Source organism: Panthera onca, chromosome B3, assembly GCF_046562875.1.
Source record: "Panthera onca isolate mPanOnc1 chromosome B3, mPanOnc1 haplotype 2, whole genome shotgun sequence".
In the NCBI taxonomy this organism is placed as follows: Eukaryota; Metazoa; Chordata; class Mammalia; order Carnivora; family Felidae; genus Panthera; species Panthera onca.
In genome coordinates this window covers 121,364,701-121,385,314 of record NC_138344.1, presented here as the reverse complement: position 1 = coordinate 121,385,314, position 20,614 = coordinate 121,364,701, and the positions used below count along the sequence as shown (strand labels likewise).

The window sequence follows — 20,614 nt, the reverse complement described above, 5'->3', positions numbered from 1 at the left end:
GAAAGGGGCAGAGGGAGAGAGAGAGAGAGAGAGAGAGAGAGAGAGAGAATCTTAAGCAGGTTCCACACTCAGTGCAGACCCTGATTCGGGGCTCGATCCCACAACTCTGGAATCATGACTTGAGCTGAAATCAAGAGTCAGATGCTTAACTGACTGAGACACCCCGGCATCCCCAGGAAAATAGTCTTTAAGAATGAAGGTAGGGTGCCTGAGTGGCTTAGTTGAATAAGCATCTGACTTTGGCTCAGGTCATGATCTTACAGTTCATGCATTTGAGTCCCGTGCTTGGTGAACTTGCACCCCATGTTGGGTGAGCTTGAGCCCCACATTGGGTAAGCATGAGCCCCACTTTGGGTAAGCCCTGCCTCTCTCTCTCTCTCTCTCTCTCTCTCTCTCTCTCTCCATCTCCCTCTCTCCCCCTCTCCCACTCCCCTCTCCCTTTCTCTCTCTCTCTCTCTCTGCCCCTCACTCACTTGCGTCCTCTCTCTCTCAAAAAAAAAAAAAAAAAAGTACTCATCAAAAAAAAAAAAAAAAAGGAATGAAGGTAAAAGAAAGATATTTTCAGATAATCAGATACAGGATTTGTCAGCCTGCAGACTGGCACTTAAGGAACAATTGAATTCTTCAGGCAGAATAAAAATGATCCCAGATGAAAGGAAAATCACAATTTCATCTCACTCATTAATATAGTTGCAAAAAGTCATGAGCAAAATATTAGCAGACTAAATCCAGCAATATATATGACCAAGTTGGGTTTTTTTCAGGAATGCAAAGTCATTTTAACATTCTTTAAAAGTAAGTGTAAATCATCATTTTAATATATTAGGGGATAAAAATGATCAGCTTAATGCAGAAAAAAGTGACGAAATTTACCCTCCACTTATGATTCAAAACTCTTAGCAAACTAAGAATAAAAGAAAACCTCCTTAATTGGATAAAGCATGTCTCTACAAAAACCCTTTAAGCAGCATCAAACTTAATGGTGAGCTTTGGAAGTTTTCCTCTTGAGATTGGGAATAAGACAGGATACCCACTTACACCACTTTTATTGGATATTCTATCTAATACAGTTTGACAAGAAAAAAAATATATGAGGATTAGAAAGGAACCCTGTTAAATCTGTTGTTTGCAGATGATGGCTATGTACATGGAAAATCCAGAAGAATCTACAGATAAATTATTAGAATAAATTTAGCTAGATTACTGGGTATAGAGTCAGTATGCAAAATTTCCTTGCACTTATATATTCAAACATACATCAGAGATATTGCAGGTTCAGTTCCAGACCACTGAAGTAAAGCAAATATCGCAATAAAGCATCTGAAACGAAGTTTTTTTGTTTCTCAGTGTATATAAAAGTTATGTTTACACTATATTGTAGTCTATTAAATGTGCAATCGCAGCCATGTCTAAAAAAGTGTAATACCTTAAAATTTAAAAAGTATTGCTAAAAAATACTAACCGTCATCTGAGCTTTCAGCAGAGGTGTAATCCCTGATCATGGATCACCGTAACAAATATAGTAACGAAGAAGTTTGAAATATTGCAAGAATTATCAAAATGTGACACAGACATGAAGTGAGCAAATACTGTTGGAAAATGGTGCTGATAAACTTGCTTGGCACAGGGTTGCCATGAGCCTTCAGTTTGTCAAAAATGCAGTAACTGGGGCGCCTGGGTGGCCCAGTCAGTTAAGTATCTGACTTCTGCTCAGGTCACGATCTCGTGGTTTTTGGGTTCAAGCCCCGCATTGGGCTCTGAACTGACAGTGTGGAACCTGCTTGGGATTCTCTTTCCCTCCTTCTCTGCCCCTCTCCCACTCATGCTTTCTCTCTCTCTCAAAAATAAATAAAGTTAAAAAATTGCAATATGTGCAAAGTGCAATAAAGTGAAGCACAATCAAATGAAGTATGCCTGGACCAGCAATGAAGTTAAAAATATATAAAAGTACTATTTACCATAGATTAAAGAAAGTTCAAATACCTGGAAATAAATCTCACAAAATATGTGCAAAGCCTTTGTGCAGAAGATTATAATACATTGTTATCATTTTATTTTTGAAACCAGAACATCTATTGTGTGACTAAATGTTGAAATCCTTGAGATAAACTGGATGCCACATTAGCTGCCCTCTTGGGTTTAGATGTTGTTCCTTTACAGAATCCAGGCCTGAACCTGCAGCATAGTTTTTAGGTGCCTCGTTCAGCTGGCCCAGTATTATTTTGTCTTTTAGTCTTGGCACTCCAGTTATACTTTCTCTTCCGCTTGGCAGGATAGACACATTTGCAGCAGATTGACTTCCAAAGGTGGTAGGCCTTAGAGCCACAGTGGCGCCACAACATGTGTGTCTTATTGTGATGCTTTCCAAGTGATGATGTCACCTTTGTCATCTCATTTCTGTGGCTGAAACCCCATAATTATTGAGAGAAATGAAATAATAAATAAATGGAAAGATGTATCATATTCCTATGTTGAAAGACTCAATATTGTAAAGATGTCAGTTCTCCCCAACTTGATATATAAATAAAATACAATCCCAGTAAAAATCCCAGTGGGGTTTTGATGGTTTTTTTTGCATGGAATTTGACAAGCTAGTTCTAAAAAGTATATATAGGAATGAAAGGCCATAAATAGCATATATAAAAATACTCTGAGTAAGAACAAGATGGAAAGATTTGCTCTATCAGGGTATCAAGATTTATTTTAAAGCTTTTACAAAATAGTTTACTAGGTCCTAGGAATGGAATAAAAGCCTAGAAACAAAATCTTTGATTTGCAACCAAGATTGTACTGCAGAATAGTGAGGAAAGAATGGTAAATGTTGCTAGGGCTATTGAATATCCTAAGAGAAAGGAAAGAAGGGAAAGAAAAGAAACTCGATCCTTACCTCACACAGCACACACACAAAAAATCAACTCTAGTTGGATTTTGCACACCAACATGTGAAAAGCAATACAATACGTTCCTAAAAGATAATATAGAAGAATATATTGTTCTCAGCATAGGGAAAGACATCTCAAACAGGACACACGAAGGGCTAATAAAGGAAAAGAGTGATATATTTTGACTACACATTAAAATGAAGAACTTTGGTTCACCAAAGGATACCATTAAGAGTGAAAAGGTGTATCACAGAGTGGAAGCAGGTATTTGTAACACATGTAATTAACAAAAGGTTTGTATTTAGAACTCTTATAAGTAATAAAAAGACAATCCAGCTTTCAGCTTTTGGCTTGGAGGTGGCCAAGGTGTAATTTTCTGTAGCTGTCCTTAATCCAGGGTCATCTGACTCCAGCTGCTTCCACCATGCCACCTAAATTTGACCCCAACGAGATCAAAGTCATGTACCTGACGTGCACCAGTGAGGAGGTCGGTGCTACATCTTCCCTGGCCCCAAGATTGGCTTCCTAAATCTTTCTCCTAAAAAGGTTGATAATGACGTAGCCAAAGCAACCAGTGATTGGAAGGGTCTGAGGATTACAATGAAAATGACCAAGATGGATAGGCCCAGATTGAGGTGGTACTTTCTGTGTCTGCCCTCATTATTGAAGCCCTCAAGGAACTGCCAAGATATAAAAAGAAACAGAAGAATATTAAGCACAATGGAAATCTCAGTGTTGATGAGATTGTCGTCATTGCTGGACAGAGGAGGCACCCATCTTTTAGTTAGAGAACTGTCTGGAGCCATTAAAGAGATCCTAGGGACCACCAGACTGAGCTGTGATGTTGATGGCCGTCACCCTCATGGCATTATAGATGACCTCAACAGTGGTACAGTGGAATGCTCAGCTAGTTGAGAACTACGAAGGAAAATGTTTCAATAAAGGATCATTTTGTTAAAAAAAAAAACAACCCAACGGTAAAATAGGGAAGAGACTTGAACAGGCATTTTATAAAAGAGGATTTCCAAATGGCCGAGAAACATGATAAGTCATCAGTGATATGCAAACTAAATGAGCATACACCAATCAGAATGGCCCAAATAAAAACTATTACTATGACCAAGTATTGCAGAGGCTACAGAATAATGGGAATATTCTTCAATACCAGCACGAGTGCATATTTGGTACAACCCCTTTGGAAAATAGTTTGGCATTGTCTATAAAAGTTTATTCAGATTTGTATTACTCAACCATTCCATTTCTGGTTTATTACAAAATAAATGCATGCACATGTGTACCAAGAGACATGAACAAGAATATTCATAGCAGCATTATTCATAATAGCTAAAAACTTAGAACCCAGACTTCATCAATGGTATATTGATAAATCAGCATTAATCATAATGGCTCAAAACATAGAAAGAACCCAAATTTCATCAATGGTATATTAATGAATTATGGTATATTCATGGAATATTATATAGGAATGAAAATGAACAAACTTACCCACAACAACATAGTTAAGTCTTTCTCTTTTTTTTTTCTAATGTTTTTAATGTTTATTTTTGAGAGAGACAGAACATGAGCAGGGGAGGGGCAGACAGAGAGCATCCAAAGTAGGCTCTAGGCTCTGAGCTGTCAGCACAGAACCCAGTGCAGGACTCGAACCCACGAACCGTGAGATCATTCCAAGCTGAAGTTGGCCGCTTAACCGACTCAGGTGCCCCTCTTTTTTTTTTTTTAAGTTTACTTATTTTGAGAGAGAGAGAGAGAGAGAGAGAGTGGGAGCATGAGCAGGGGAGGGGCAGAAAGAGAGAGAGAGAGAGAGAGAGAGAGAGAATCCCAAGCAGGCTCTTGTGGGCAGCATAGAGCCTGATGTGGGGCTCCAACTTACAAACCATGAGATCATGACCTGAGCCAAACCAAGAGTCGGGACACTTAACCGAATGAGCCACTCAGGTGCCCCCATAGTTAAGTCCTTCAAACATAACGTTGAGTGAAAGAGGCTTGTTTTAAAATATTCTGCATTGTTTCCCTTTACATGGAAATGATTCCCCTTTACATTCACGCAGAATGAAATAACACTAGGAATACATATTTAGGTGGTCTGGCTATAAAGAAAAGCAGGGAAATGATTCTGTAAGTTAGGACAATGATTATGGAAGAAGGGAGCAGGTAATGTTTGGGAGGATCATGAGTGGGGCTTCAGGAGTGCTAGGATTGATCTGTTTCTTGCCTAGGTAGTAGTTTGCATGTTTCCTTTGTAATAATTTATTGAGCTGCACATTTTTGTGTACTTTTCTCTATGTTCTATTTCACAATAAAGATTTGAAGAGGTGTCAGTGTATAATCTAGTTATTAAGAGTGCTAGCTTTGGACGTGTACTGCCTGAACTCCTGTCACTTCTATTCCTATTTGCTGGTCATCTTGGGCAAGTTAACTTGATTTTGTTGAGCCTCAATTTCTTGAGTGATAAAAAGGAAGTAATGTTAGTATCAACTTCAGTCAGATTAAGTGAGAATTCAAAAAGATGCTGCCTGCAAAATGCTTAGAAAGTAATTGGCATATAGTAAAGATCACTAAGGATCACTAAGTCTTGGCTGTAATAATAAAGATAATCAGAATGAAGATAGGATGTCTGGCTACTTTGAGTTCAGATTTCTGGACCTACGCAAATACTATCTAGGTATTTTGGTCAGAGTTCTTGGTTACAAGCAGTACAAACTAATTTTGGCTGCTTTAAGCAGAAAGTGGCTTATTGCAAGGATACAGGAGGCCCATCATATTGTTGGAAAACTGAGGAGTAGGCCAATCCAGAGGCTAAGCAGCAAGAACAATTTAGTTAGGGCTCTCTGGCTGCCACTAGATGAATTCTCTCTCTTTTGTGCCACTCCTAGTTCAAATTCTTGGTGGGAATATTTTAGGTCATGTGCCTTTTCCCTAATTTCCTGGGGGCTGGAAAAAGAAGAATCTTCCATTCTGACTTCCATTGTTCACTGTTTACAAAGTCCATCCCCTCCAGGAGAAGGTTGGATATTTGAAAGCCAAAAGGTTGACAGATGACTACTACATCTGGGGTCCTGAAAGAATCTGCAAATGTAATTGTGTGCTGTCTTTGAGGAATGTCAGGGACTAGAAATGAACCTAAATATCAGTTATCCAAAGGGAAGAACAGATTAGAATCCAGAATCTGTAGACCATTAAACTTGATGCACCTTCTCAGCAAAGTTCTAGAATATGTCACAGATGGTTTGTGAACATATAGTGAAGGGTGGGGTGGGGGCGGGGAAAATGGGTGATGGGCATTGAGGAGGGCATTTGCTGGATGAGCAATGGGTGTTTTATGTAAGTGATGAATTATGGGAATCTACTCTGAAGCCAAGAGAATATATATATATATATATATATATATATATATATATATAGGAATATATAGGAATAGAAGTGACAGGAGTTCAGGCAGTACACGTCCAAAGCTAGCACTCTTAATAACTAGATTATACACTGACACCTCTTCAAATCTTTATTGTGAAATAGAACATAGAGAAAAAAAAAAAATATATATATCTATATATATCTATATATAGATATATATATATAAAGAAAGAAAAATAAGTGTCACCAGCATGGGCATACTGAAAACAAACTTGACCACCTAATGATTTTCTAAGAGAGTCGTCTCTACTCTTTCTCAGCTATCACTATTAGGTCCTCATTATCTCTCGTGAACTTGGCAAAGGCCTCCCATCTGATCCGGCAAAATCCATCTTACCAACAGCTGCTATAGAATTCTACCAAAAAATATAAATTTGATCATGTCATTTCCTAGCTTAAATTTAAGCTTAAAATTCTTGATCATCTGTGGGATGAGGGCCCTTCACAGTCTGCCCTGCTAGACCAAATGCTTCATGAGGGCCAGAACTGTGTCTGCTTTAGTGCATCATCTCGAGTATCTGGTGTGGGGCCAGCCACTTGTTAGGAATTCATTAAATAATGTGTTAAATTGGCGGGACACGCTGAACTTGCTGTACACACCGAACTGGCATGGTGTTTCCTTTGTTTATTTTACTAATGTTTATTCTTTTTATTTCTGTGAAGTGCTTCTAAATATTTCCTTAAAATTTTTTTGTGTACGATACAGTATTGTTAATTATTGGCACAATATTGTACAGAAGATCTCTGGAACTTATTCATCTTATATACTTAAGACTTTATACCCATTGACTAGCAACTCCCCATTTCCCTCTCCTCCCATGCCCTGACAAACATCGTTCTACTCTCTGATTTTGTGAGTTTGGCTATTTTAGATACCTCATATAAGTGGAATTGTGCAATATGTATCCTTCTGTGACTGGCTTATTTAGCATAATGTTCTTAAGGTTCATCCATGTAATCACATGTTGCAGAATTTCCTTCTCTTTAAAGAATATTATAATATTCCATTGTCGTGTGTGTATACCACATTTTTTTTGAACTACCACATTTTTAAGGAGGCTCCATGCCCAATGTGGGGCTTGAACTCATGACCCTGAGATTAAGAGTCGTGTGCTCTACTGGCTGAGCCAGCCAGGCACCCCTGCCACATTTTCTTTACCCATTCATCTGTCAATGGACAGTTAAGTTGTTATCACATTTTGGCTATTGTGACTAGTGTCACACTGTAACATTGGAGTCCTAATATCTCTTCGAGATCCTGATTTAAATTTTTTTGGATGAATACCTAGAAATGGGATTGGTAGATGATATGGTAATTCTATTTTTAATTTTTTGAGGAATCTTTATACTACTGTTGTCCATGGTGGCTTCACCATTTTACATTCTCATGTAGATTTAAGGGTTCCAATTTCTACACATCCTCTCCAATGCTTATCTTGCTGTTTTTTTGTTTTTGTTTTTGTTTTTTAATAATAGCTATCCTAACAGGGTAAGGTGATACTTCATTTTTTGTGGTTTTGATTTGCATTTCCTGATGATTAGTGATGCTGAGCATCTTTTCATATACTTGTTGGGCATCTAGATGTCTTTTTTGGAGAAATGTGTATTTCAGTCTTTAGCCCATTTTTAAATTGGGTTAGTGGATTGTTATTTGGATTGTTCCTATTGAGTTGTAGGAATTTAAAAAATTTTTTTAATGTTTATTTTTGAGAGAGAGAGACAGAGTGCGAGCGGAGAAGGGGCAGACACACACACACACACACACACACACACACACACACACACAGAATCTGAAGCAGACTCCAGGCTCCCAGCTGTCAGCACAGAGCCCGACACAGAGCTCGAACTCACAAACTGCAAGATCATGACCTGAGCTGAAGTCAGATCCTCAACCGACTGAGCCACCCAGGTGCCCCAAGTCCCTTACTTTAAATGGAACAAAGAGGAACAACAGAACAAGGCCAATGTGGTCAGAGGTCGTCTAAGGGATGATTGAAAGAACTGGAAATGGTCAGCCTAAGGAGGAATTTGCAGGAAAGATGATAGCAGACTGTAAATATTTGAAAGGATATTGGGAGGAAGGATAGAAGGGCAGGGCTTAGTAGGAAACAGATTTTACTTAGGTCAACGTAGGGGAGAACTTTGTATTCTCATTGTCTCTTTGTGAAAAGGGCCTCTTCACAGAGTAGCAGAGACTGGGAAACATTTGACAATTGTCTGAGACTCAGTTCCTTTGTTGGGAGGTTTAAAGAAAGCTTAGTCCTTCTGAGTTTCTACTTTACTCTCACACCGACTCCCTCTCACTGCACTTCTGACACCAGAGGTGGGTGTTTTTCCCTCACACCAAACAATTCTGTGACACCATCTGGGTGTCCTACAATTTAACTGAATTATGACACTCTACCTGGATATATAGTGTTACATCCCACAGATTAAGGGCTTGGTCCCATTAAACTGTTCCTCAGCCAACTTTAGATGCCAGTCTCAAGTAGTAGGTCTCAGGTTACCCACAATTGCCTACTGACTTGGCTATAAATTGGAGGTTCCCATGACCTCCCCTCCTTGGATTTGATGATTTGCTAGAGCAGCTCAGAGAACTCAGGGAGATACTTACATTTACCAGTTGATTAAAGAATATGAGAAAGGATACAGATGAATAGTCAGGTGAAGAGATACAGAGGGTGAGGTCCAGGAGGATCCTGAGTGCAGGAGCTTCTGTCCCCTGGGAGTTGGGGTATGTCACCCTCCCAAGATATGGATGTGTTCGCCAACCTAGAAGCTCTCCAAACCCTGTACTTTGGGGGTTTTTGTGGAGGTTGTATCACGTCAGCATGATCAATCATTAACTTCATTGCTATCCCCTCTCCCCTTGCTGGAGAATGGGGCTGGGGTCACAATTCCAAGCCTCTGATCATGGCTTGGTCTTTCTGGTGAGCAGCCCCCATCCAGGCGTCCACCCAGAGTCACCTCATTAGAACATAAGACACTACTAACACCTAGTAAATGCCAAGGGATTTATGAACTCTGTGTCAGGAACTAGAATCAAAGACCAAGTATTAGAACAAAACATGCTCCTACTGCTCTTTTCACTTAGGAAATCATCAGGATTTTTGGAGTTCTGTGCCAGGAACCGGGGGCAGAGACTAATATATGTATTTTCTATTACGTCCCAAGAAGAAAATTGGGTGGCATAAGCTCTAAGGTCTTTCTATCTATGAGAGTGTGAGTTGACAGAAAGAAAAATAGATCTTTTCACATACGAAAAAATGAGGTAGGATTTAAGTTGTATCAGAAGGATTTGTCCATCATTTGCACTTTTATGTTGTTACCAAACTCTGAAATTTGCAGTTTTTGACATTTACTTCATTAAGTTGTATTTTTTACTGAGAAGTGGACTTTGGGTTTCAGTTTCTTTTAGTCTTAAGGAGGTTAAACCAGGGATTATCTAAATATGCTGAACCATTTCTGAGTGCTCAAGGAAAGTCTAGATGAATAAACCATAAGACTTAGTAGCACCTAAAGGTTAGGAGCATGACTGCCCACATTTGAATCTGTCTGTACCTTAGTGTTCTTACTTGTAAAATGGCAATGATACCAGTCCTAGGCTTGTGACCTGGGGGACATGGCCTTCATTATGCATTTCACCTGTATGCTCCTTGAGGCTACCTAACAGTTCTCCAGTAAGTCATTGGTGAGTGAGTGAGTGAGTGAAAGAAATTACAAAAATCCTTTCCCTCTGATATGTGGTGGGAGCCTACCGAATGTGGAGGTGACCCTCCATCCTTTGGTTCTGAATTCCAGTTCATTTCATCCTAAATCTCACTCTGCCTTCTGTATTTTACCTAATTTAACCATATGCTTTCTGAGAAGTGTGATTCTTAAATTAGAATGAATTTTGTGGGGACTTGTTTTGGAAAGGGTTTTATTCTTTCATGAATGGGTTATGATGGTCTGAGAATACTTGGATGTGAGGACTTGAATAATTTATGCACTGGGCCTCTCAGAAATTGATGCCCAGGATATTTTTGTAAAGAGAAGGTTGGTTGAAACTGCCAGATTTTTTTAAAGGTACAAGATAATTATGATTGTGCCTCTTCTCAAATATTGAATATTTCTTTCCATGATTTTCTAGAGAATGAAGATCTAGAAAACACCAAGGTGACCTCTCTAGTGGCTTCTGCCTCTGATCCAGAGCCCCATTCCTCACCCTACAGGTAGGGACAGCAACTGCTTGGCTCCTAGAGGTTTATCTCCTGAGATAAGGGATTAATGAGATGTGGATGGCAACTTTGAGGGGGACAGCAAGTGGGAGTGAAGAGTATGGATGGTTTGGTGACTAATTAGCCGTTAAGTGTGTTTAGGGGCAGTGTCAGATCTCTTTCAGATTATGAAATTTTCTTCACTCCCAGAGAACGAAATTGTAACAAAAAGTGTAGTCTTTTTTATCTTCTCTTGAAGCCCAAGTTGAAATGTTAAAACATTAGACATGGATCCCAGGTAGACTTTCAAGACAATGGGTGTTTGGTTTTTACCCATAAGATACACAGACACACACACACACACACACACACACACACACACTTTTGGAGGGGTTTTTTTCTAATGTAATTTTTAGATTAAACCAGTGTGAGAACCTTCATATTGTTATTCTTTTTTTAAAAAATTTTTTAAATATTTATTTTTGAGAGAGAGAGAGAGAGAGACAGAGTGTGAGCGGGGGAGGGGTAGAGAGAGAGGGAGACATAGAATCCAAAGCAGGCTTCAGGCTCTGAGCTGTCAGCACAGAGCCCGACACGAGGCTCAAACTTACAAACCATGAGATCGTGACCTGAGCCAAAGTTGGACTCTTTACTGACTGAGCCACCCAGGTGCCCCTCAGATTGTTCTTCTTAATTTCCTGCTCCATCCATTTCATCTATCTACTGTCATTAATATCAGAGTATATAGCAGAAAGGAAACAGTTGTACTGAGCTCTAGAATAAGTGGAAACCCAAAAAATTAATGGAATAATTAATGAAAAACTGTATTTTGGAGAACCCTGAGCAAATGGATATTATAGCCCAACTGATCTGCTCATGGCACAGTACTGTTGAGTAGAACCAGTGTGGTCTCAATGCCCCACACAAAGTTGATGGCTGGGCGTAGGGAGGAATGTCAAGATATTTAAACAATCTGTTATTCCTTTTTTTAAAATCTTGTTTTAAAATCTTTTTTTAAATGTTTATTTTTGAGAGAGATAGAGTTTGAGAGAATGTAAGTGGGGAAGGGGCAGAGAGGGGGATAGAGGATCCGAAGTGGGATCTGCACTGACAATAGAGAGCCTGATGTGGGGCTCGAACTCATGAATTGAGTTCATGATGTGAGCCGAAGTTGGAGGCTTAACCTACTGAGCCACCCAGGTGCTACTGTTACTTCCTTTTTTTAAAAAAGTATTTTATTTTATTTTTAAGTAAACTCTATGCCCATTGTGGGGCTAGAACTCACAACCCTGAGATCAAGAGTTGCATGCTCCACCAACTGAGTCAGCCAGGTGCCCCAGTTTGTTATTTCTTGAGTAGAATTTCTTTCTTCTTACTTTTGCATATGAAATAAAGCTTTTTCCCCCAGAATTCAGATGATGGGAGATAATAATGTTTAATATAATAATAATGGTAATATAGTTAGTGATAATAATATAATAGCCATGCTTCATTGAATATTCTCCATAATAATGATAATAAAATAGTTACTTTTTACAGAATGTTTCTTAAAAAAGTTTTTTTAAATCTTTATTTTAGAGAGTGCAAGCAGGAGAGAGAGGCAGAGGGAGAGAATTTTAAGCAGGCTCCATGCTCAGTGTGGAGCCTGATTCAGGGCTTGATCCCATGACCCTGGGATCATGACCTGAGCTGAAATCAAGAGTCAGACAGCTGCTCAACCCATTGAGCCACCCAGACCCCCCTTTTACAGAATGTTTCTATTTGCTCAGTACTATACTAGGTGCGAAAATGCATTCTACCGTTTAATCCTCCTAACAACCCTACTGAAACAGGTGTTTCTTTTCCAGTGAGGAAAACAAAACGGTGAATTTAAAAATTTGCCCAAGTTCACACAGCTCTAGGTTTGTTCTCTAAAGCTCGTTCTGGGGGCACCTGGGTGGCTCAGTCGGTTGAGCGTCCGACTTCAGCTCAGGTCACGATCTCGATCTCGCGGTCCGTGAGTTAGAGCCCCGCGTCTGGCTCTGGGCTGATGGCTCAGAGCCTGCAGCCTGCTTCAGATTCTGTGTCTCCCTCTCTCTCTGCCCCTCCCCCATTCATGCTCTGTCTCTCTCTGTCTCAAAAATAAATAAATGTTAAAAAAATAAAAAAAATAAAAAAATAAAAAATAAATAAAGCTCGTTCTGGTAAGTAGCATTAGAAGGGTTTTGAGTTCTATGCTTAGAGCTACTAGGTTATTTATAGAATAGTCCCTTTAGAAGACCAAGCCTCCCCAAGGCTGTGTTGATTTGAGACAATTCCTGTTCTCCTCAAATCCCAGGAGGGAGCGCCTTTTCCTTCTTGCTGCCACCAGCCTTTTTCTGGATGTTGATCTGAGGGATGTTTGGGGGCTGGCTTTTGACACGGACTGATGTTTCCTCCTAAGAATAAAGTTTTGAGTGAAGAATCTACAACATTCTTAGAAAAAAGGAGATTTAATTTTAAAGCTCTGTTTCTAAAATCTAGTGTGTGAAGAAAGAAGTCCAGTCCAAATGACACTTGAAGTGCAGTGTTTATGTTTTGTGTGTATTAGAAATGGAAGGGCCCAACTCTCTCTCTTGCCAGTGAGGCTGGCAGGCTGGTCAGGCTGTCCCCTCCCTTGGGATGGCCTCCCTGCTCTGGGTCAGCACAAACCAGAAGGCTTACAGTGGGAGTTTTTCCTTTATGTGATTTATCATTGGCATCAAGTGATTTGCAATTTATCTTTCCCCAAATACCCTTCATTGATTCTTCAGAGCATGAAATGCTAATGTGAACATTAAACTCATGTGGCTGTTGCATGTCCTGTTTAAAATAGTTTATTTGTTGGTGTGCCTGGGTACCTCAGTTGGTTAAGCAGCTAACTTCGGCTCAGGTCATGATCTAGCCATTTGTGGGTTCGAGCCCCGCTTTGGGCTCTGTGCTGACAGCTCAGAGCCTGGAGCCTGCTTTGGATTCTGGGTCTCCCTCTGTCTGTGCCCCTCCCCCACTTGCGCTCTGTTTCTCTGTCTCTCTCAAAAATAAGTAAACATTGGGGCGCCTGGGTGGCGCAGTCGGTTAAGCGTCCGACTTCAGCCAGGTCACGATCTCACGGTCCGTGAGTTCGAGCCCCGCGTCGGGCTCTGTGCTGACAGCTCAGAGCCTGGAGCCTGTTTCCGATTCTGTGTCTCCCTCTCTCTCTGCCCCTCCCCCGTTCATGCTCTGTCTCTCTCTGTCCCAAAAATAAATAAAAAACGTTGAAAAAAAAAAAAATAAGTAAACATTAAAAAATTTAAAAAGAACTATTCTCTAAAATAGTTTATTTATTTTTAAAAGATTTTTTAAAATTTATTTTGAGAGAGAGAGAGCGTGGGAGGGGCAGAGAGAGAAGGAGAGAGAGAATCCCAAGCAGGCTCCACACCATCAGTGTGGAGCCCGATGTGGGACTCAAACTCATGAACCATGAAATCATGACCTGAGCCAAAATCAAAGGTTGGATGCTCAACTGACTGAGCCATCTAGGCACCCCTAAAACTTTTTTTTTCTTTTCTTTTTTTTTTTTTTAATTAAAAAAAAATTTTTTCTTTAACGTTTTTATTTATTTTTGAGACAGAGAGAGACAGAGCATGAACGGGGGAGGGGCAGAGAGAGAGGGAGACACAGAATCGGAAGCAGGCTCCAGGCTCTGAGCCATCAGCCCAGAGCCCGACGCGGGGCTCGAACTCACAGACTGCGAGATCGTGACCTGAGCTGAAGTCGGACGCTTAACCGACGGAGCCACCCAGGCGCCCCACCCCTAAAACTTTTTTAATAAGCAGAACAATATTTATACAAAGTAGCATACACAAAGGCAAAGAGGAGACTTAGTTTTAGATGCCATGTACAGTAAGGTCAGGCTAATGGTCAGATTAACTTGTATTCTCACATGCCAGTATTTCTCTTTTGCTCCTAGACAAAAATTAATATATTCATTTATTTATTCAACAAATATTTTGGGACCGTCTACTATTTATTCATTCAACAGATATTTGTTGAGAGCCTGCTACTTACCTGGCAGTGTTCTAGGCAATGGAGATACCACAAATGAACAAACAGTCCAAGTCCCTGGTCTCGTGGCGTTTCTATTCTAGTGGGAAGGGCAGACAGAAAGCAAGCATACATCCTATTTCATAGACTCTAAGTTGCCATCACCTGTAAGATGTACTGTTATTTAATGAACTACCAAGAAAGGGAAAAATGTCCCAGGTAGAGAGTCTAGTAATAGACACTCCCTCCCACCCCCACCCGCTCCCATCCTTCATGGAGCTAGGACACCAAAAGCGTGAACCTTCAGTGAAAAGGTAAACAAGAAAAAAGATCCCTCCACACAGAGAAGGACCACAAGGAAACTTGAATGTTTCCATCTTGGCTCTGTGTAAGGGGAGGAGAAAAAGATCTCCGCTGAGAATATGAACCATGAGTCTGTAGTCACCAGTTTGTGGTCTAAATTCACCGTGCCATTGGAGTTTGAACAAAACCCTCACACAGAACTTATTCAAGTTGTGTCAGTTGGAAGCCTCCTGAATACTGGCAGAAGCAAATGCAAATCTCCTGGGCAAAGACTGTGTCAGTCCAGTCCCCGGGCAGTTGTAAGACACCACCAGTTTTTAGGACATCTTGCATTTCGTTTGTGTTAAAATCTGAAAACAAATATACACCTTGCAGTCAACAAGATATGAGACATAATATGTCAGGCAGTAGTGAGTGCAGTGAACACAGGTGAACAGGGTAAGGCTAGAAGGACTGATGGGGCTAGGGCAGGGTGAACCATTCAACATGCGGATATCTGGGGAGCCTCCCTAGAAGTGATAGCTGAGCAGAAGCCTGAAGGAAGCCCTCAGGTAACTGGCAGCAGGATATTCTAGGCTGAGGTGACAGCGGGTGCAAAACCCTCGAATGCTTGAGGTGTTTGAGGACCCTCAGATTCAAGAGACCATTGTGACTGCAACGGACTGAGCACGATGACATGAGGTCATTTTAGGAGATGAGGGTTCCATGTGATGGGCCTGGCAGTAGATGCCATGCATGCCAGGAACAGGGCCCATCCCTGCCATCAGGCTCACTTACTAATGGAGGACACAGATAGGGATAAATAGTGTCAAGAAACAAAAGCAGACTGGAATTTCTGGGCTTAAGAGAAAAAATAGGCTTGCAGCCTAGACTAATTTACATTTTACACAGGATTACCCAAGCAAAACCATAAAAATCAACAGTATCCCATACGTTTGGTTTTTATAGTGACTACCTCTTGTTTGTCCTGAGGTAGGTTGGGGTGACTTGTATACTCCAAAAGATGGCTCTATTTTGTCTGAAAAGAGGTAATTTGTAAACTAGGAGTGCTTTTTCTTGTTTATAATTAAAAAAAGAAGAGAGAAAGAAACTAATAAACACCAAATAAGTCCTGTTTCCCCATATTGTCTCTGTACTGTTTTCCAGTCATTTACTCAGTGGGGAAATGATCCGTGAAAGCAGTGGTTCTCAAACCTTTACACAATTCAAAGTTATTGAGAATCCCAAAGAATTTTTCCTGTGGTTTATCTCTATCAATGTTTACTATATTAGAAATTAAAACTGAAAAATTAAAAAATAGTTATTGATTTAAAAATGAAAATAATGAACTCATTGCATGTAAACATAAATAATATGTTTTTAATGGAAAACAACTGTTTTCCAAAGCAGAAATAATTTAGTGAGAAGAGAGATGTTGTAACTCTCTTTCATGTCTGGCTTCACAAAGACAGTTGGATTCTTAGATCTGCTTCCGCGTACATTCTGTTGCAACATCTCGTGTCCTATACTGGAAAACTCTAATGTATTCTCTTGAGAAGATGGAAATCAAAAAAGGCAATCACGTTTTAGAATTATTATAAAAAAAGTCTGAAGAGCCCCAGCGGTCCTCGCGCTGAACTCTGATGACTGCTGCTCTAAAGAATCCCATGCCACCTTTTGTTGACAACAGATTTCCAAGAGACCTGGGGTATTGTGCCATTGCCCTGGCACCTAGCTCACTTTGTGGTCTTTCCAGAAGCCAGGGGAAAGGGAAGAGGGCCGAAATTATTCCTCTGCTTCTTTAAAAGTATTCAAATTGTCAGGCCTTAAGTCATTGGGATAATAGATTAATGTGCTTAAAAAGGGAAAGAAAATGATGACCTTCTTTTATTAGCCAGTGTGATCTGGAGGATGGTGTGAAGCGGAAAGGCTGAAAGACTGCTCCCAGCCTGACTGGAGAGGGATGGCCTTGCTAATCAGTTTGCGCTCCCTGTGTTTTGGTGATTGATTTCTGGCCCTGGCGAGGCCTCCTCTGTTTGCTTCTAACAGAAGTTTTATGTGTAGAACAGAACTGGGATTCTGACTTTTCTTTTGTTGAAATCCTGTGTGGAGCAGATGGTGTGGGTCCCAGAGAACAAAACTCAGACGACTGACCTGCATGTTCGCCATGGTTCTCAGAACCTGGGGCCTGGCTTCATCAGTCCTGGGCCGTCACACGCTGTCACTGCTTTACTGTGGGCCAAGTCAGCCCGGGGCAGTGGTCAGCTAAACTGACAGTGGACCCAAATGCCAGAGGAAAGCAGAGGTTGGGAGATGTCCCTTGAAGGTTGTTTTATTTCTAAGTTTCTCCAAGACTACTGTGCCCTTTGAAAGAGTCCTTGAATTGACATGCTGTCTTCTTCTGAGAGGCCACAGACGGTATCTCGAGCGAGTGAGGATGCCACCGAAGATCTGCGAAAGACAGCTGGTGCCTTGGAGGCGCAGGCCTTGGTGGAGCAGGAATCGCTGCCTGCAGACCAGGCCCAGGTCCTCAACAAGGTAGGGAGGGCGATGTCGCAGTCTCTTCGGGAGGAGCGGTGTGTGGCACCAGAATCTAGATGTGTGTGGATGGGTTGGACCTAGAAAGCATTGGGGCGTCTCAGTTTTATTTATTTGGAGAATGGTCATGTGTGTCACCCTCAGGGCCCATCACTGAACCAGCAGCTACTCAAGAAATGAACTGTTAGAATGGATGCTCATGTGTCATCTGACATCCTCTGGATGTGAAGAGCCTTCAACCATGGGATCGTGTTTTAGCTTCAGTTTTTTTGTGGTAGATCTACTCAGGATTTATGGTCAAGGTTCCATAGAAGTGGTGTAGATAGCAGTAATCTCCCTGCCATGGAGGAAGGAGTTGTTTGTATTATTACTAACACATAGATTATAATTACTAATGGTATTATGGTCAATAAAGACAATGCCGAACATTATCATTACATTTGCTTTACGAAGCATTTTTATCCACAATACTTCATTTGCTTCTGAGAAGAAACCTATAAGACAGGTACCATTATGTTCCCATTTTACAGATGAGGGAACTGAAGCCAAGATCTATTGGTGACTTTACTAATGCTGTGCTGCTAATATGTTGCAAACTAAATCCTTTGTTTAGCCTTGTGGAAAAGGAAAGACTCATGTAAGCAGGTTAGCCAAAGTCTGATTCACCTCATTTGGCAATAGAGGTAATATCTTCAGAAAGAGATATTATGAGAATATAGTCTGGGATGAATTCAAAATTTCTTTCTTTCTTTCTTGCAAATATAATTCTGGTTTCTTAACTGGATAGCCATCTCACTGGTATGCTGTCCTGTGTGGCCAGTGGGTGTACATTTCTTGAGTTGCCTGCTGACTGTTTGGAGAGGATCAAGAAGTTATGGCATAAAAACAAGAAACGGGAGCACTGATCTGAGTGGTTTCATGTGAAACCCGCTAGAGAGAGACTGCAGCCTCCTGCCATGGGTTAGCGAGGGCTTCGAATTTCAAGGGATGCTTGTATACTTCCATGGAGGTTAGATATCTGGCAGCAAATGGACTGTTTAAATACATTAAAACAAGTGAAATGACAATTATTTACAGAACACTGTTAGTGGATGTGACAGCCAGTGGCATGGGACATCCCGGATGTGCTGTGGATAAGCCAGGGACAGAGAATATAAACCACAGGTTCTCTCTGCAGTGCTTTGGTGGCTTGATTGACAGGGATCTGGAGGTAGCCTGGGAGTGGGGATTGTAGCGGGAGGCTGTGTGGCAGAGTCAGAGCCGGGCTAAACCCCGGATACAAGCGCTGTCATGAGAGGGGCCACAGGGAGGTGCTGTGCAGGTCACGGTGCGGCACAGAAACACTGTTGGTGCAGAAGTCAGTAGCAAGCTTGGAGGAAATTCACGGGCAAGGATTTTATAAAGGGTCTGGAGTGGAAGAGCTGCAAAAGGGAGGGAGGAGGGAACATAGCACATCAGGCTTTGAGCTGATGGAAAGTGGAGGCAATAGGGCAGGGGTGGGCAGCCCCCTTGGGAGGAGGCTAATTGGAATCTGCCACGCTAGTAAGTGCTCTAATCAGATTTCCATTGTGCAGATGGCCAAGTACCAAGTTCCACAAAGGTCCGGGGACATCGTTATGATCCAGTCTGAGCACACAGGAGCTATAGATATCCTTTCAGCTGATTTGGAATCTGCAGATCTCCTGGGGGATCACAGGAAAGGTGAGACCTTTGGGGGTATGGAAGGTAGTTTCTTTGTTCCCGGTGGGTGCTTAAATAAAGGCAGGCAGACAGATGGAAGGAAACTAAGAAGGTGACTTGTGAAAGGCAGTCAAAGAAGCCAGGAAGTAGAAAGAATGTCTTTGACTATGACACCCTGCCTAAGCAAAATGCCACATTTGGCTGTATTTTCTCTTGGTTTCTCAGTAGTAAGCTGCTTGTCCTTTTAGTGTCCCCACCTCTGATGGCTCCTCCGTGCATCTGGACCTTTACCAAAATGAAGGAATTCAAAAGCAAGCTGGGCAAAGAGAAGAACAGCCGTCTGGTGGTGAAGCGGGGTGAGGTGGTGACCATCCGGGTACCTACCCATCCAGAGGGGAAGCGTGTTTGCTGGGAGTTTGCGACTGATGACTATGACATTGGCTTTGGAGTTTATTTTGACTGGACCCCTGTAACCAGCACTGACATAACTGTGCAGGTCAGTGATTCCAGTGAGGATGAGGATGAAGATGAAGAAGAGGAGGAAGAGATTGAAGGTAAATTTAATTTTAACATAATTTGCAATTTGCTTCTTCTGGCTCAACCCAGTTTCTAATGACCACTTCCCGTATTATACCAGTCCTTCCCTTCCTTAGAATGCAGGCAAGGAATCCTGCTTTCAGCACTGTAAGCTAAACTGAGTGGTACAGGCCAAAGTCTGACCCTCAAAGAACATTCTGGTGGGGTTGGTATTGGTGCCTTAGTGGAAAGCTTCTTTTGCTTTTAATCAGTACCCAGCTGTTTCCCCAACATCTCCTTGGGGAAAGGGATGGGATGGGCAGGAAAGGGGTGGGTCAGTGCTGCAGTATATAGATCACGTATAAACTGAGATTATTTTATATTTCTCTCATAGTTTGGGATATTTGCCATTGTTCTTAGTCTGGAACCAAACTGGGTGATTGCACATTGCTGACTGTACTCCTCTCCAACTTGTCACAGTTGGCTGACTACTGTTTACTTCCTTCATTTCATGCCCAGAGCAGTTTTTTTTAACCTAAATAATCTTTATTGAGGTATAATTGATGTATAACATTGTATTAGTTTGAAATGTACCACGTAGTGCCTTAATATCTGTAAATATTGCAAAATAGGCCCAGAGTAGTTTTAAACATAGTTTCTGTGCTCTATTCCAGTTGTTATTTGCAATGCCTACTCAGGATGACTCCGAGGCTTTTTTTTTTTTTTTTTTTTACAATAGTATGAGTAGGTTCTAAGTAGGTTCCAAGCATCTTGATTTTTCTATATAATCTTAAAAATCAATCCCTTGCTTCTTCATGGAAAAGCAAGTCTGCAGGGAAATCTTCAGGTATTTAGGCGGGGGGGAGCCTTGTATCTTACTTTGCTGTTCTTCAGGAGGCCAAGTAGAAGTTCTAGGTCACTCTGTTCAGTGTGTTTGTATTTCCTACCTCCATTAGCTGTTTCTTTCTCCTGTTGAATGAAGAGATGTCAGAATCTTCCCTTCGAAATATTTTCTCCCCCTTGGAGATGTCCAGACACTTCCGGAACTAGGTGGGCTGTATA

At 41.1% G+C, this 20,614-nt stretch overlaps 1 protein-coding gene and 1 pseudogene across 1 annotated transcript in view; one reads left to right on the top strand and one right to left on the bottom strand.

Annotated features, from left to right (window-relative positions):
- The window catches only part of TMED8 (transmembrane p24 trafficking protein family member 8), a 35,792-nt gene that overhangs the window by 7,971 nt on the left and 7,207 nt on the right, over positions 1–20,614 (top strand). Inside the window, exons 2-5 of the mRNA XM_060620408.3 lie at positions 10,450–10,531; positions 17,227–17,356; positions 18,931–19,057; positions 19,285–19,590. Coding sequence (XP_060476391.1) covers positions 10,450–10,531; positions 17,227–17,356; positions 18,931–19,057; positions 19,285–19,590 — 645 coding nt within the window. The remainder of the gene's footprint in view (positions 1–10,449; positions 10,532–17,226; positions 17,357–18,930; positions 19,058–19,284; positions 19,591–20,614) is intronic.
- On the bottom strand, positions 2,073–2,390 carry LOC132670144 (large ribosomal subunit protein eL37-like; annotated as a pseudogene).